The 18,363-nt window shown below is 42.1% G+C and overlaps 1 protein-coding gene across 2 annotated transcripts in view; it reads left to right on the top strand.

The window, feature by feature from the left end:
- Positions 1-18,363, top strand: part of LOC147015392 (potassium/sodium hyperpolarization-activated cyclic nucleotide-gated channel 4-like) — a 256,138-nt gene that overhangs the window by 101,418 nt on the left and 136,357 nt on the right. For both annotated transcript variants that reach the window (XM_085850095.1, XM_085850094.1), the window contains exon 3: positions 12,182-12,343. In XM_085850095.1, the coding sequence (XP_085706221.1) occupies positions 12,182-12,343 (162 nt within the window). The remainder of the gene's footprint in view (positions 1-12,181; positions 12,344-18,363) is intronic.

The raw sequence follows: 18,363 nt of genomic DNA, 5'->3' as shown, positions 1-18,363 counted from the left end.
AAACCTGTTTTTGATGGATGGATCATTTAATAAATAAAACCGTCAACCGTGAAATCTCGCGAGATTAGTGACGCGATTCACGAGATTAGTGACGCGAGTCCCGAGGGACGAATCACAGAGCACGACCTCGCAGCAGGAGAAAAAGACGTGGATGATGGATATACGAAAATGGCTCAGAAAAGGAAAAAATGCAACCGACGAAAATGAAGAAGATGATGAAAGACATGTTGTGGGAGGAGTTGGAGGACGAGGAGGAAAAGACGATCATGTCGATGAAATACCGACAGAAGCTGGCCAACCTGGCCAAGCCAGCAACGTTAGCCCTGCGGTGGAGCCCCAGCGCAGACAGCCGAGTTTCCATTGAGTTTCTAACAGCTTATAAACACCCGGAAGCTTATAAACTTCCGGGCACAGTGGGCTCTTCCTCTCACTTTGAAACTACAAACTCAAAAAAGACACCGAGCTAGCCGAAATAATAAAGCATATCCCATGAAACACAAGCAATACTAGTCCGGAAATGCAGAATGAACTGATCTGCACATTGAGTAATGTTGTGACGGATGCCATCGTGGAAGAAATTGGCACATTGTGGTTTACCATCAAGGTGGATGGGACGAGGGACCCCACTGAATGTGAGAACATATCAATCATCTACTCACAATAGCTACAGCCGACGCTGGAGATGTAAAAACATTGACAGACCTAATAATTGCAGAGCTGACAAAAACAGGACTTGACGCGTCAAAAATATTAAGTCAGGTGTACGACGGGGCTTCGGTAATGGCTGGGAAGCACGGTGGGGTGCAAAAGTTGTTGCAAGAGATATTGGAAAGAGAAATCCCCTATGTGCACTGCTTAAATCACCAACTCCATCTGATAGTTGTCCACGCACTGGCAGCAGAGAAAGCTGTCACTGATTTCCTCGAGGTTTGTTGTTGCTTGTACAAATTCTTCAGAAAGCCCACTGTTGCTGCACAGTATAAAGGTGAGCGGTTAAAACGACTTCTTGATCAAAGGTGGACGGGACGTTTAGCCACCGTGTCTGTGACCATAGGATCTTTTAAGGATATCACATCCTCACTGTCGGAGATTGATGCAGAGCACGCCTAAGGTGCAGAGATGAGGATGGAGGCTATTGGGCTTTTGCGGGAAGTCTCTGGGCCTGCCTTCATGTTCATTGCTATCTTTGTACAAAAACTGCTGATGTTGTTAGATGGCCCTAACAGATTCTTGCAGGCAGAGGACATGGACTTGCTAACGGGGTTGGAACTGGTGGCGAGTGCTACAGAGTGCGTGAAGGAACTCTGCTCTGAGGACGAGTTCACTGATCTGTGGAACAAGGCCAACGATGCTCACACTTCTACACCTGCACCACCAAAACGGAGACACACAATGCATAAGAACTTGGAACAGTTTGTAGTTTTGGAGACTACAGGACAAAACAACGACAATGACAAGACGGAACTGCAGAGGGTTTTTTACAGCGCAATTGACACTGTGCTTGGCGAGATCGCTCAGCGCTTCAGTGAGCGCAACACACAACTCACCCGTTCACTCGCTGCCTTGAATCCTGAAAATGTCACGTTTTTGGATCCCCACTTGCTCCAGCACATCATGACATTAAAAAGTCAACCATTAGTGAAACAGAGTGTGTGATTGCAAAGCAGTTTATTTGCTCACAGACAGAAAAGCAGCCAAACTAGAGATGGACAACACAAAAACTCCTCTCAACATACCACAAAACGCTGGAAGCCATGCCAAGTGTAGTGACTGCTATGAGACTTGGACTAACATTTGGTGTGTCCACTGCCATGTGTGAAAACTCATTCTCAACATTGAGGAATGTCTTCACTGACCATCGACGGTCCATGCGCCATTCACGCAAGGCACTACTGGTACAGCTGGCTTTCGAGAGAGACCTCACACGTAAATGCCTGAATGAATGGAAGGAGAAGGTCCTCAGAAGATTCCACACCGAGACACGTCGCCTGCAGCTCTTCTGACAGCGAGTACAGTGGTATAAACACTATATGAGGAGTTCAGATTGTGTGTGTGACTACTGGTGATGCGTGTGTGGTTGTGGTTGTGGTTGCAGTGTGGTTGTGGTCAGCACCCGCCGTGGTCGGCTGCTTTGTACTTCTGATGTTTGGTTAAGTTATATAACTTATAAGTTATATAACATTTAACTTATAAGTTAAATGTTGTGTTTGGTGCTTTGCATATCCCATATCTAGTGCTTTGTGCATAACCTAACCTCTGTGTAATTGACTGCTTTAAATGCGGACCTTGTGGTATCTTCAGGCCGGTCGTATTTGCTGTTGATAGTTTCACGTGATGATCGCAGGTCATAGCATACTGTATCTTATTTCAAAGTGCACTGATTCAGGTGCCAACCTCCCCCGTTTAGTCATTGTATCTCTGGTATATTAATTTTCTAATGCCAATTCTTCACAACACCTTGTGTAAGTTCACCTGAATTGGTGCCAATTGTCTAATCATTGAATATTTGCATTGTGAATGTGCCAGTTTGTTGCGGCTCTCCTGTATTCGAATAATTTTAGGCCAAAAACATCGGAACATATTAAATCTAGCTGAGATCAATTTGGTTAGTATGCGACGGCAACCTCAGTATAGATGTGTCAATACTGCATGAATACAATAGTATACCGGGTTATCAAAAATATTAAATATAATAATTGTTCCCCCCCATCCAGTTCATATGCCCCCCTTAATACTGAGCCCTGGCTACGGGCCTGCCCCCCCCCCTCCGTGTGGTGACACATAACACTTTCGCTCATAGTTTCCCTACTTCATTACATTGAGATGCCTCCTACATGTCCATGGACCAAACTACTGTGTTCAATGCTAAATTCCTGATTAAATTCCTCCATCTACCCCCACAACCGTAACTATGTATATATATATATATATATATATATATATATATATATATATATATATATATATATATATATATATATATATATATATATATATATTTCTTCTTCTTTCGGCTGCTCCCGTTAGGGGTCGCCACAGCGGATCATCCTTTATGATCCGTGTATATGTATATATATATATATATATATATATATATATATATATATATATATATATATATATATATATATATATATATATATATATATATATATATATATATATATGAAAATCATGCACCCAGACCAGGAATCAAACCCAGGTCCTCTGTTGAACCATGTAATCTGAGCTATCTGGGCAACCTTCAGGCTAAGCACACAATTCTCCGACATGTAAAGATGCCACTCTCTTTCCACCACTGCTCTGGGACACTCACTGCCCACCATTGGAGCAGCAATGGCCTGTCCACGAGAGGATCTCTCCCATTGGGTCTTAATCAGACATTTTGCCTGCTCAGCTCAGAAATGCTTTGCCTTGGAGCATGTCGGTTTCTGTACGATCAAGCTTCATACCTGCGAATGACTGAATACATTGCTGATCACTGATCTTCATACCTATGAATCGCTGGATACATCGCAATGCTTATAAACACCCGGAGATGCTCGTGTTCGTGTCTCTGTTTAATTTCCGTACATGCAATAAGCTCTGGAATCTCTTGATCTGGGCCAAATTTCAAAACAAGAAACTGTGGCATTGACTTCAGCAGCAGTTCTGACTGCCAAAAAAAGTTTTCATTTGTTCAATTTGGACATTGTTTGACACTCCAGGCACCTCCAGGTGGTGTTTGTGAGAGCTAGCTAGCTATCATGTGCAGCCTGTTGCTGCTGGTTGCATCATTTTTTGGGGGATTTGGCTGTGCCACTGATGCAGCACCCTCTATTTCCAGTACACTTGTACTCATTTTGCTGACCTCAGAAGGATGACAGGCTGAGTCAACCCCACCTGGCATTAATGAAATGGTTCACAGGGGCTTGAAATCAAGACCCTCAGATCTTAAGCCAGCCACCTTAACCTTGAAGCAAACACCAGGCTTGGTGTTTGTTTTCACTGATCGCCAAGCCTGCTATTCCTTGTCAACCATTTTGTGAGAGTGCTTGCTTGAGTGCTTAACCGTAGTGGGTGGAATTGATTCTAAAGTACTCGATTCCCACCTTGGAATCAATAGGAATCAAGTGGTGAACCGGAATCGACGTCAATTCCAAGTAATTCCTTCTTCGGAGAATTAAGCGTTTTTTGGGGGGATGAATGCTTCCAATGATGAGATTATGAGCATTGTTGTTTTGTTGGCGCTTCAGAATCAGCTGAGAGAATCATTGGGTTTTCGATGCAAGACCATTCTTCTGCAGTAGAACCACTCTCTGTGGACCACCGGACCAGCACCTGGTTATCTTTAACCCTGCTAATCCACACCAAGTATTCGCTGAAGCAGCGGCAACTAAGCTGACCGTTTCCTTTGTGAAGAACCCAGATGATCCTGAAGTACGCAATTTTTTATCATGATTTTCCAGAGCACTTTACTTGGCAGGAATCTCGCAATCGTTGGCAGCGATGTGTGCAACTTGCAGGTACAAGGCCACAAACTATTGGCAGAGTCCACCAGTTCATCCAATCCTTGGTGTAAACTTTTACTTGCATCTCCTCCTGCACCACAAGGCTGGGAAGACGAGCTTTTTCAAGGATCTACGGACAATCAATGGTCAAGTCTGTAATACTTTCAAGCATGCAAGCCAGCTGTTTTATCAACTCGAGTACCATTATGAGTGGATCTTTTGTCTTGTAGAAGCCACAGAAATGCAGACACCATTCAAGTTAAGAAACATTCGATTTGTACAACAAAATTTAAATATGCATTTCAGTAAAATAGACATTATGAAAGCTTTTTGACTTTCACTCCTCAAGATAAAACTGCAAGCAGATGAAGAAGAAGCAGCAAACTCTTACTTATAAAGTTACAATTCAATGTCCTCAACGTTGATCGGTTGAGAGAAAGAAAGGACGAGATTGTCTGATTGGTGGAACCATGGAGCATCATGAATAATGAGTAGGTGGAGATGAATCACCAAGAACTGGCAGAAACATAATGCCAATAAGCTGAGGGTTAGTAGAGGGGTGGTTTTCATGATGACTCAAAGTTAACTGTGGTCGAGTTGTCACACATTCAAGCCATCATAGTCAGAATAGATATAAAGTTCAGACAAATTATTTCTGTCTACAAACACTGGAATTGGTTGACCTGATGAATGTGGCTTCCATTGCACGAAGGTGAACGAAACTGCGTCCTCTACTCAAGATTTTAAACCAGCCAATATGATATTGCTCTGCACATTGAGGATTATTCAGCAAATAGTAACCAATTGCAGAGACACAGGGAATAGTTGTCGTACTGTGTACATTCTTACAAGTCCCAGTTGGTTGTCTCTGTTCGGTTGACTGACCCCGTCTGTTCCCCAAAGGGACGTGTTGTTCAACGTGATTCTTCAAACTCAAAGATGTGCGGCCCACATACCTAGCATCAGACTGGCACTGAAATTGGTAAATATAATCTTACTTATATGAGAGGCGGGCAGAACGTCTTTTTTGGACTGACTGAAGCAACTGGCGTGTCGTGAAACTCACTCATGGTTGAACAGCATAGTAAGAATGGGACACTGTCTGTCTGATCTGGTTTTCTAACCGTTGAATCTGGATAATAAGCGTATGCGCCAATTTTAGATTTAGTAAAATACATATGCGCTTATTTTCCATATGCGCTGATACATATTCAAAAAGCCACGACCTGCGCTTATAATGGTAAATGTTCTTCAGAATGGCTGCATAGATGTCAGTTTTTACATCATTGCAATTTTAATTGTCCATAACTCGGAAACAAGTACTAAATACACGTTCGGTCCTGGAGCACATATCTGTTTAAACTCCACAAGTTCGTTTTCCAAGTCTGGGTAAAATCTTCATCGAGTCTTCCTCTTCCTATCTTCATCGAACCTTTCTCACTCTGAACAATTATTTCCTCGTTCTTCACTCGTGTTAAGTCCGAATTTATTACACGTCTGATACTGGTTCCTACAAGAGTTGTAAAACGCGATAATCTTTAATTTAATAATTATTCTTTTAACAGGCGTGTCCATTTTGATTCTGATGAAAAATGTTGATAAAAGGTCGTAAAACATCCTTTTCTGACCCTTGGTGAACAACGTTGTTTTGAACGTACAACTCTTGTAAGTTCCAGTTCCAGACGTGCAAGAAATTCGGACTTAAAGTTTGTGCCAATGAAACACAAAATACTGTCATGTTTGAGTTGATAATATTTTCAGTTTTCAAAGCTTTATGATCAATGACGTTTTTATTTGCACTTATTTTTATAGAGAAATTAAATAGGGAGGCCCGTGTGCACTCTGTCACCGAAGGTGAAGGAGGTGATGTCTTCACTCCTTTCTGTCTGTTTGTTAATTGCCGGAATCCTTCGGATTTCAGCAATTATGTTGGTCAGTTGCGTGTGTCATTCTGTGTGTCATTCTGTGTGTCATTCTGTGTGTCATTCTGTGTGTCATTCTGTGTGTCATTCTGTGTGTCAGTCTGTGTGTCTGTCTGTGTGTCTGTCTGTGTGTCTGTCTGTGTGTCTGTCTGTGTGTCTGTCTGTGTGTCTGTCTGTGTCTTTCTGTGCGTCTGTCTGTTTGTTTGTGTGCTTGTTTACCCTGAAGCAGCCACACCGTTTCAGCGATCATGACCAAACTGAGTGCAGACGTTGGCCATGGTCCAACTTAGACACGTCGTTTTTGGTGAATCTAGGTCAAAGGTCAAGGTCAAGGTCACCGAAAAACCGAAATTTTTATTTTCGAAAGAACATCCGCTAAAATGGTCGTATCGACTTCAAACCAAATCCAAAATGTGCATCTTCCAATTCTGCATCCAACCATATGTCTCATTGGGGTGTCACAACAACACCCTTCTTAGCGGTCGGGGGTTGAATGTCAGGGGGGTCGGGTCAAAACTTTCAAATTGCAATAAAAACGCCATTTGAAGTCCGATTGACTTCCAAGTTATGATCATGACCAAACTAAGTGCTATAACTCATTAAACAGCAGCACTATCGACGTATAAGAACCAAATTGATTTCCAAGTTTTTGTTTTTTCAGAGATCATGGAGATATGACAAAGTTATTCCGGCAATTCCTTGCTCAACGAACAATTTCATTTATTTGTTTGTCTGTTTGTGTGCAGGATATCTCAAAAAGTTGTGGACAGGTTGGATGTGTGACAAGGACGAACTGATTAGATTTTGGTGAAGATCCGGATCCAGATCCGACTACTAGAATTTTAAACGTGATTCTTCACCATTGAGAGATAGGGCCAAAGACTATATATAGCACGATATCTCAGAAAGTTGTCGACGGATTCGGACGAAACTTGGTGGACATGTTGGGTGTGTGACAAAGAAGAATTGATTCAATTTTGGTGAAGAGCTGGATGCAAATCCGGATGTGATAATTTTTTAAAGTGATTCTTCACTATTGAGAAACAGGGCGAAACCAATACATAGTATGATATCCCAAAAAGTTGGGGACGGATTTGGACGAAACTTGGTGGACAGGTTGGGTGTGTGGCAAGGATGAATCTATTCGATTTTGGTGAAGTTCGGAATCCGAATTTGGATACGAGAGTTATTTATTTTTTAAAGTGATTCTTCACCATGAGAGAAAGGGCCAAAAACGATGTAGTACTGTATAGCATGATATTTCAAAAATGGATTGGGCTCAATATGTTCTCGTGGATCAGGCATTACGTGGTGGAGGTATACGCTCTACCGAGTGCCCTTCTCGTTTTTAATTTGCACTTATATTCATGCATCCGCTTTTTATCCAAATTGTACTGTATTTATCGATGACATTCAAACCACATATAGAATCAAGTAATACATTGGTTTGTTTGTATATTTTATAGTTTCTTGTAAAAAAGAAAAAGAATGAAAATGATATACTTTATCAACTCTGAAGAAAGTTATAGTTATTTGCATAGCATTACCCTAAAGTTGTGTAAAATTAAAATTTATGGTGGCCAAGTTCTGTCATTTTCCTGTCAAGGAAATACCATTAATTTGTGCTTCAACATCATTACCTCAAATCAATATTCATGAAGACAAATGAATCAATGATTATATCTGTGTTAAATGGGTTTTCTCTACATTATAGTCCTAATTTTCATATTTTACATCTTTCATCTCTGTTTAATAGATATGAAGAAGAAATATATGCATATAGCAGTTTTGTGCAATGTTCCCTTGGATTTGTGTTAATCTTTTTCAAAGAAATTTTTGTTTATTCCGTGTCTGAATCATCCTCAGATATATAATAGGTCATCCTCACCCATATCTCTAAGTGTTGACGTGTCCTTACAATCATCTTGACTAAATGCACAGGCACCAATACATACAGGGAGAAAATTTACCCATGAACTAAGAATTATACTTTTTCATGTTAATTAACATTTCATATGGAAAGATGTATCGTATAGCCATTTAGCAAATTGGCATGCAGGTCCTGGAATGTCAATATAGTTCTTCACAATTCATGTATCTATATTACAAAAGGAGCCATGTCTATCCATCTGTCGATCCATCTGTTTGCCATGCTTTAACTTAGGAACGGATTCACAGATTTAACCAATGACAGTGGATTCAGGGAACTCCCAGGAAGGTTTGGGATGCAAAAAAAGTAAGGTTTGTGTGTGGGTACTTGTGATGCTGGTTCTCCCCGCAGGCCGCACAGAGGGCAGGATCTCCCAGGAATCCTTTTTTGTTCTTGCCGCATATATTTGTCATCACAGCAAAGATTGGTAATCCCATCAGCAAAACGATGGGTATTGTATGCTTGTCCTATTAATTTGTTAGCAAAATATATTAATTGCATGAGTGACTAGAGCTGCACTCAGTTGAGCGCATACCTCCGCCAGGCTCAACAATTTACGTTTTGTATCTCAGTGATGGACCGGATCTGTATCCGGACCTTACCCAAAATCTAATCATCTTTTTCTTGTCACCTCACCAACTCGTCCACCAAGTTTTGTTATAATCCATCCACAACTTTTTGAGATGTCGTGTTAAATATTGTTTTTTCCCCTATCTCTCAATGGTGAAGAATCACTTAAAAACATTATAGAATCTGGAGCCAGATCTTCACCAAAATATAAGCAATGAATTATTGTCGCACACTCAACCTGTCAACCAAATTGCATCCGAGTCCGTCCACAACTTTTTGAGATATCCTGCTGACAGACAAACAAACCGACAGACGCAGATGAAACAGGGGTGAAAACATAACCTCGATCCACGTTTAGTGGTGGAGGTAAACATAGCATATTTATATGAATTCCATGTTGCAGCAAATGTTGGGGTTGCTCAAGGTCAGTCTTTACAATTTGACAGTAACTTGGCTGTCACAAATTGTAATTTTACTAACTTATGGTGGTGTTACTGAAATGCCCATAACTTTTAAAGAGAGTTAATATTTTGTGTAAATTCTTTTTTTACTTTTTTATGCAAGAAGGTACAACATGGCAACAACATAATGTATTACTTGAATGTATGTCTTCTGAATGTCATGTTACATCAAATTATGTGTGAATGCTTTATATTGATTTTGGAATGAAGAGCTATATTTTTTTAATAGATATTATATGTTCTCAACTTCCAAATTTCTCTAAGTAGATGAAAAATCTCAGTGCCATTATATGACATGTTATTCTGCACATTTCTACCCATTTATATGAAGATTGGGCAATAAATAGTTTATTTGTGACATAGTTGGTGTTTTTTGATCATTTCACAAGTTGACATCCCCAATGCGTCATATTTCCATCATTTTTTTTTTAGATCCTCGTGGAGGATCTCTAAGTCTTACTCACGTTGTTGTTCTTCTGTTTCTTCTTGTGGACTTTTTTGTTTCACAGCCTACAGTTTTCATCGAAACTTCCTGAAACTTGGTGTGTGTGTGTGTGTGTATATATATATATATATATATATATATATATATATATATATATATATATATATATATATATATATATATATATATATATATATATATATATATATATATATATATATATATATATATATATATATATATATATATATAAAAATACCCTGCACAGACAGTAAACATCTCCCATTTTGAAAATTCCTCCTAGAAAAAAAAGGTATGACGTCAAAATATCTCTGCAAATGGAAATCGCTTAAAAAATTATCTCCGAAACAAGGCAAGCTTTTTGAATTCTGTTTGCGGGAATCAAACAGGGCATAAGCAGAGATGAATTACCGTACATGTGATACATCACTATGACGTCATTTCAATTTTTATGACGTCATTCCTATTTTTTGACATTTTTTGTTTCACAACCCAGAGTTTTCATCGGATCTTCGTGAAACTTGCCATGTATATGCAGAAAGCCCACGCGCAGGCAGTAACCATCTCCGATTTTGGAAATTCTTCCAAGAAAAAAAGTTGACGTCATAATATCGCCGCTAATGGAAATCGCCGATACCATTATCTCCAAAACTAGGCAAGCTTTTTGAATTCTGTTTGCGGGAATCGAACAGGGCATTAGCAGAGATGAATTACCGTACATGTGATACATCACTATGATGCCATTTCAATTTTTATGACGTCATTCCTATTTTTTGACATTTTTTTGTTTCACAACCCAGAGTTTTCATCGGATCTTTGTGAAGCTTGCCTTGTATATGCAAAAAGCCCACGCGCAGGCAGTAACCATCTCCTATTTTGGAAATTCTTCCTAGAAAAAAAAGTTGACGTCATAATATCGCCACTAATGGAAATCGCCGATACCATTATCTCCGAAACTAGGCAAGCTGTTTGAATTTTGTTTGCGGGAATCAAGCCGGGCATTAGCACAGATAATTTATCGCAAACCTGATACATCACAATGACGTCATATTCGTTTTTATGACGTCATCATTAAGAGGACGAGGATCTTAGCTCATTTGAGGTTGTTAACAGAATGGACACTTATTTTTGGTTAATGTTTTGAAATCATCTCATTCGGCTCCAAGTCACAAGAAAAACTCAAGAAACATATGCTGTACTAGGGTGCAATGAAATTTATATCCTTCTCAATCAACACCAGGCCGAACATCATCATGTGCCGGGAAAACGCTAACCCATAACGTCGTCTGTACCGAGGGTTTATACCGAGGTCATTAACTCTCTTTAAGTAGCCTGTTAAAAAAACATTACCATCGCCATCTCTTTTTGACCCATGAAGGACCTTCATTTCCGTTAAAATAGCATTCTCTTCGGCATTTCTGCTAAAATGCATTATTTTACCTTCGCTGCACCTTATTTGCACATTTTGTCTGCAGGCAGTAAAAACTTCTATAGGAGCTTACTGGCACTTTATTTTTGGATCCATAGATCTTTCTTTGTATATATGTACAGAAATCGAAATTCTATACTTCTTATGTTTAATCACACACATAAACATAAGCCTGGTGTTGAATTAGCACCAGGTGGGGTTGACTCAGCCTGTCATTCTTCTGAGGTTGGCGAAATGAGTACCAATGTACTGGTAGAGGGGCACAGCATCAGCAGCATAGCTGTGCTTCCAAGAAATGACAGTTACCTGGCAGCCAAGCTGCCATTTGCAAGAACAGAATACATGTAAACTATCTAAAATTAGTAGTTTGCAATTTAGGACAATTTTTGTGTTCGTTTGAATTGGATTCTCCATTCCACAGACTCATATCCTCTGGTGAGCAATTCTGTTTTTTTCACAATTACACCAAGATTGGTATTGCCCTCAGGGAAGCGATGTATCCTTGCCAGTGATTTTTCAATTCTATGATGGGTCCAGGTGAAGAAACATTGTATATTGTGTTGATTACATCAGATTGTAGTTATGATGTGGTTAAAATAGACATTAAAGCAATGCTGATGATATTCCTGATATGTTGTGAATCAATCTAACTCTCTTTTCTTATGACTGGTACTTTCATGATCTTGGCTTTGCACTGAGATCAAACACTTGTACCGTGCACTAATAATGAGTGCACCGACCCGACAAAGCACGTTGCATCATGTTCATTAACGTTGATCTGTAATGTTTATGTGTATATTCATTATATTTAAAAAGCCGTGGAAATAGTGCTGAGGTGATGCCTCTCCACCAGCGGAAGTCCAACCTCCACGCAGGTTGCACACTGTAGTACATACTGTACTGCGTGTGGCAGATCTTTCACATGACCTATGACCTGGCGAGTGCTGTGGTGCGAATCTTCAACTTGATCGGAATGATGCTCCTGCTGTGTCATTGGGATGGCTGCCTGCAGTTTCTCGTGCCCATGCTTCAGGATTATCCTCCAGACTGTTGGGTTTCCCTAAACAGCATGAAGGTATAGTTTCTGTGACCGACATCCATTTGACTTGCTTACCTTGGTTCCTTGTGCATTTGTCATTGCTGTCGACAAGAAATGTGTCGATTTGACCCTCACTGTCAGAGACGGCTCTGAAAAGCCCATCTTACTGGGGTTTGTGCCAGTAATAGGCACGCGAAGGCCGATGGTACAGGATATCAACCAAAATGGGACATATGTCAAGACAATAAACCATTTTCCTCACTGCTCCTGGGTGCCCTTCTGCTGTTGCATTGTTCCTTTGTGATTATTCGCAATGGCCTTCGCTGCTTTACTTCTGCAGGATTTACTTTTTTTTAAATAAAGTGTGCACTTCTTTCTCTGAAAAATCCCCAGGGATTTTGTGTGCATGGCTGCCACACAATAAGGGTTTGAAATGTCATGTGCTTCAGTGTATGAATTTTGACGATTTAATCACTGAAAAAGCATTGCTTCGACTGATGCGAGTCCAGTCGGTAGCCTACATGTCCCGGATATGAAATGTAGACTAAAACTACGCATGTTGATGGAACATTAAGAGCACAATGAAAGCTATGGTTGTAAAATGTTATTTGAACACAAATTCCCTTATACTTGCTTAAACATTTTCTCCAGCAATTAAAATGTTATGGTATTTGAATGCCTGGCATCGTGCTACCATTGTGATGAAGCAATACGAGACAAAATAAACAAGATCATCCCATAGTTGATATGCCTGCACTGATCCCAAATCAACTCGACGTAGGAACGATAACAGCTCAAACTAAAATTGTATTCATTGGTCTACTAGCTTGTTGATCCAGCACAGAAACCCTGCTCCTGAAGTACTGTCACTACATACACTGGATTATATGGATTTGTTGACATTAGCTGAAGGAAAAGATCTTTCTTTGATGTAGATTTTCATGACAAAGAGCAGAAGGAAGTATCAAGGAAATAAAACTAGTGAATCGAGTGATAAGTTAAAATATTCTCCTCCCAGGCCTCCAGCAGTTCATAAAAGGACATTGCTCAGCTTTAATACATAGTTACAGGTAATCAGGCAATACGTTGCCACAGTGGTTGCCATTCCTTGCAGTGTTATGGATCTGGTCTCGGTTGGGGGGGGGGCGGGGGAAGAAGTCAGGGATAGAATAGAATAGTTATTTCATCGTGCATGTCAGCATAAGTGTGGTGTCATTTCTGTAAGTGATAAAATGTGTCGAGCACCTGTTTGTTATTATCATTTCGTATGCAGCCTGGAGCTGCTGGTTGCATCATTGATGGGAGTGTAGCTGAGCCCCTGATGCTGTTCCCCCTTATCCAGTAAGCTGGTACTCATTTTGCCAACCTCGGAAGGATGACCGGCTGAGTCAACCCACCTGGTGTTATTTTGTCGGCACAGCTGGGGCTCAAACTCAAGATCTGAAGATCTTAAACCAGCCACCATAACTGTTAAGTCAAAATCAGGCTTTCGAGCACCTCTTTCGAAATATCTAATCCCCCCACCCAAGTGTTGGTGTCTAAGGCTTGCCTTTTCCACCATTAATACATCCAAAAACCTTTCTCATTGTACATTGGTTTTTATGTGGAATTTCCCACACTTTACAGCCAATTGGCAGCAATTGTGGGGTTGGCTCAAGGTCACCAGGTGGGCTGTCAAAACAAGCCCATAAATCTTAATCGGCCTCGCTGCATCAACCAATGGCCAGGCTCTCTGGGCAATCAAATGAGCCCGATGCGAGACTTTAAAGAGTGCACACACCATGTGGCAACAGGAGTGGCATAAGTGAGTGGCACAGGTTTGTGACAGAAGTGAAGAGAGGGTCACACAATGTGCGTAAGAATGCGGAATAATGGGGCACAATGTGGCACAAAGTGGGATATGGGTGGATGGTTGTGGTTTGTGGTTGAGTTCCCATTGGTTGATTGAAGCACACAAAACACAGGGCTGACAGCCTGCACAGAATTGCTGTGCTCCTGACAGGACTACAACGACCGATGGGAACCAAAGGGACGAGCCGGGAGCAGTTGTTGAGGAGCTGGAACAGATGCGTGAGCAGGGCTCACGCAGCTTCCTTCATTTCTCCTGCTTTCCTTCCTGAAAGTCCCTGAAATGTCCATCTTCTCTTCGCCATGTTCCCCGTTCCATCCGCATCCCTCTCCCTTCCACAGTTCACCTAATGTGTCTGTTCCCCACTGTTTTGTCCCTTCCACTCCCGCCCCTCTTGTCTCATGCCTCCTTGCTGTGAGTTGTGTGTTTGCTCTCATACGAGCCTCGACCAAGGTATACAAAAAAAAAAAAGCACATGTTTTTCTTTTGTCTCGTCATTCCTCCTTCTTCTTCGTCCCATGTTTCCGGAGTGAATGTTTAAGGCGTATTTTTATCTTTTATTTTTGAAAGCAAAGTCGCGGCTTGTGGAGGAGCCAGTGTTCCGCTTCTTGACTTTTTTTTCCCCCGTAATGAATCCCCATTTTGATGACAACTTGTGTGGTGATCGGGAGAGGGAACCATAGCCCATAGAGGTTTCGATTTTTCACTAGTTCGATGGACAGAATGGATCGTACTTAAGCGCCTACACTACAGATCACTGACAGGCTTTGCACAGTCATCTTGTCGGCTTTCCACCAAGGTCGTTGCATTCAGACGCCGATTCAACCTGGCAGACATGGATATCTTTTCATCCATAACACTGGTGAAGTGAAATTGAAGAGCACATGACCACATAAAGTGTGTGCACCATTTGCCCCCCCCCCCAAAAAGCCTTACAAAAAGGAGGGGGCCACCAGGCAGATTTGATGCATGTCCCCCATGGGCCCTGGAGAAAGGGAGGGTGGTGACATCAGGAAAACTTTGAAGGTGTGTCCCATGAAGATTGGCACAAGAGTGGGGGCACCGAGATGGTTGGTACGGGGCCATGTGTGAGCCCCGCGGAGGACTCACTGGGAGAGTGGAAGTGATAACCAAGGTTTCAGGGTTCTGTGGGATCCCACAGTGGCTCCAGAGCTAAGGCAGAAACTGGAAATAGTGTGTGCAGACTGACTGACAATAGAAATAGAGGGAATGTAGGACATTGTAAATTGACAAGAAATTGTTTTAAAAATAAATTTAAAGTTCAAATATTGCATGGGTCATTTGGATGTATTTTGGAGGACATAGCTAAGGAAATCATCATCCTCCCCCCCCCCTCTTCTTGCTTCCACTGGATTTATGATTGATAGAGGAATGGATGATGCAGGAGCTGCTGTGTGAAACTTTGGAATGCATGGAGACCAAAGTGTAGGTGTGGAATGGTGTGAAGTGAGTGTGCAATGCATGGTGAGAGGAGCACTCACTACTGAAAGGAATCCCATTCCAGAGTTCGGTTAGATAGGAGGATTCAGATGTTTTGGAACATGTGAGCTGTGAGGATGCCGGTGAGTAAGCATGGCTGGGGAATAACTTATTGAGTGAAGTGCACAAATGTAGTAAACAGCTTGGAGTGTGGCACAGTGGATAGAGTAGAGTGTTGAGGAATTACCACCAGGATAGAGACCTCCTAGGTGTCTTAAGGCTGCTGGGAAATGCCAGGTGGACAAATTTGTTAGGAAGCCCGGTTGCCCAGGGAGGACCCGAGGAAATAATGTCAGGAAGGACACAGTGGGTGCTGGGAGTACCAGCCCCACAACGGGAGCCAGTGAGGCCCTCACCATAGTTAGGAGCATGGGAGGACGCTCTAGGAGGGTCTCCAAGTCTCGGGCACTATGGAGAAAGAGTAGGCTGGTAATCCAGAATGGAGTCACACTACCCAATCGGTAAATTGTGCTGAAGTACATGCATAGAAGGATTATGAGCCATGCTCGAATCATTGAAAGGCAACAGAATGCTGAGCAGTGGGTGTAATTGGTTGTTAGAACTGAGCAGTGGAATCTGGTATACCAGAGCTGAAGGGGGTGGGGGAGAGAGGGATGGGAGCCCAGATGGAACTGCCTTTTGTCAGGAGGGGCAGTGGGGGCAGAAAATGTCTTATCAGGGTGAAGCTCAGAAAAGTCTGATGACATTGCTGAACCAACAGAGTATGTAAGAAGCTTCTAAAATGCATCATAACCTTTGACTGCCAATCATTTCTCCTCCAAAGTCTTTCAGAGCAGTTAGGAGGTAGAACTCGATCCTCAAAAGGATTCACAGACCGACCAGTCAGAATGTTACCAAATTTGGGTTACAACATTAGGTCAGGGCAGGGATGTTAACTTGTGGAGGTCATGCCGATCACATGACCGGAAGTGTGTCAAAATGGCTGATGGTCATTTTTGGGGAAAACCACAAAAATTTTCTTCTCCAGACCCACAAGTCATAATGCTATCAACTTTGCGCTACAACATTAGGAGAGGGTCCTGATGTTCAATTTTAGAGACCATGCCAATCACGTGATCAGAAGTGTGTCAAAATGGCCGTCGCGTAAATTCCTTCAAAAATTTTCTTCTCCAGACCCACCAGTCAGAATGTTACCAAATTTGGGTTACAACATTAGGCCAGGGTAGGGATGTTATCTTGTGGAGGTCATGGCAATCACATGACCAGATGTGTGTCAAAATTGCCAACTTTTGTTTTTTTAACATAAAATGTTGAGGCTCGTATACGAGCAAACACAGAATGTATAACAAGAGGAGCAGAAGACAAGAGGGATGGGAGAGGGAAGCACAAAACAGTGGAGAATAGACACAGGAGATCTGTGGAAGGGAGAGGGATGGGTGGGGTACACAGGGTAAACAAGATGGACACGACATGGACTTTCAGGAAGGAAAGCAGGGAATATGAAGGACGTGGGTTTGGTGTGGATTAACGGGGGTAGAAAAGATCATGGTTTTTGATGGGGAAAGAAGAGAGATGGTGGTGAACAGCTATTTTGAAGACCTGGAGGGATGAGTGATTGAAGAGTGTGTGGGAGTTTGTTCCAAAGGTGGGGGGAAAGAGGAATGAAAGAATGAAGGTGAGCAGTGATTCTTGATTTTGGTAGTTTAACCAAAAGGGGGTTGCTGGTGGACCTTGAGTGTCCTGCAGAAATACGGGTGGGACAGACAGCAGACAGAGCGGGGGGTGGGGGAGGTTGGAGCGGACATGGCAGAAGACAGAAAGATCACCAACCTGCCTGCTTTGAGAGAGTGAGAGACCCAAAGACTCAGTCTCAATGTCGGAGTTCACAATGAACTTAAATGCCTTGGCTTCCACAGTGTGTAGTCGAGAAAAGTGAGAGGGCGGAGCATCAGCCCAAATGGGAGAGCACTACTCCATCAGGCTGTGGATGAAAGCTTTGTACGTAGTCAGGAGTTCAGGGTTGCCAAGGAAGGACTTTGCACAATGGAGGATGCCCAATCAGGGACTGGCTTTGGAGGTCAGCTTGGAGATGTGGCTTTCCCAGGAAAGATGATGGCATATAGTGAGGTCCAAAAGTTTGATTGAAAGGACTTATTCAAGAGGATTGTTGAGAAAGTAGATTGGAGGTGGTTCCAGATGGTCCTTTCAGAGAGACAGAGTGAGAGTGTGAAATTTGTCAGGATTGAAAGAAATGTTCCACTTGTCGGACCAGCTTGTGATTTTGTCCAGGTCTGCAGAGAGTGAAGAGGCTGCTGCTTGACGATTTAAGGGATGACAGATGGTACAGCAGAGGGTGAAGTCATCAGCAAAGAGATAAAGAGGATTTTTCATAAAGTCGGAGAGATCATTGATGAAAATGAGAAAAAGCACAGGGCCCAGAACACTGCCTTGAGGAACTCCAGCCTGGACAGGAAAAGGGGATGAGAGAATTCCATGAAGGGCCACATGTTGACTGCTACAGGAGAGGAAGTCTGTGAGCCATGAGTGGAGATGGCCTTGGATACCATAAGAATATGTACATTGGTGAGCAGGGCAGGGTGCCAGACCGTATCGAAAGCACGTGATATGTCCAGGGATACGGCTCTGATTTAATATCTGCCATTGAGGACCTCTTTCCATTGTTGGGAGAGCAGAGTCCATGAGTATACACGGAGTCCAGGAACAGCTGGGTGCGACTGGGTAAGGT

This window comes from Eptatretus burgeri, chromosome 12 (assembly GCF_056783735.1).
Source record: "Eptatretus burgeri isolate ZD-2024b chromosome 12, Ebu_testis_v1, whole genome shotgun sequence".
NCBI lineage: Eukaryota > Metazoa > Chordata > Myxini > Myxiniformes > Myxinidae > Eptatretus > Eptatretus burgeri.
The sequence above is the reverse complement of the archived record's forward strand: the minus strand, read 5'-3'. Positions and strand labels throughout refer to the sequence as shown.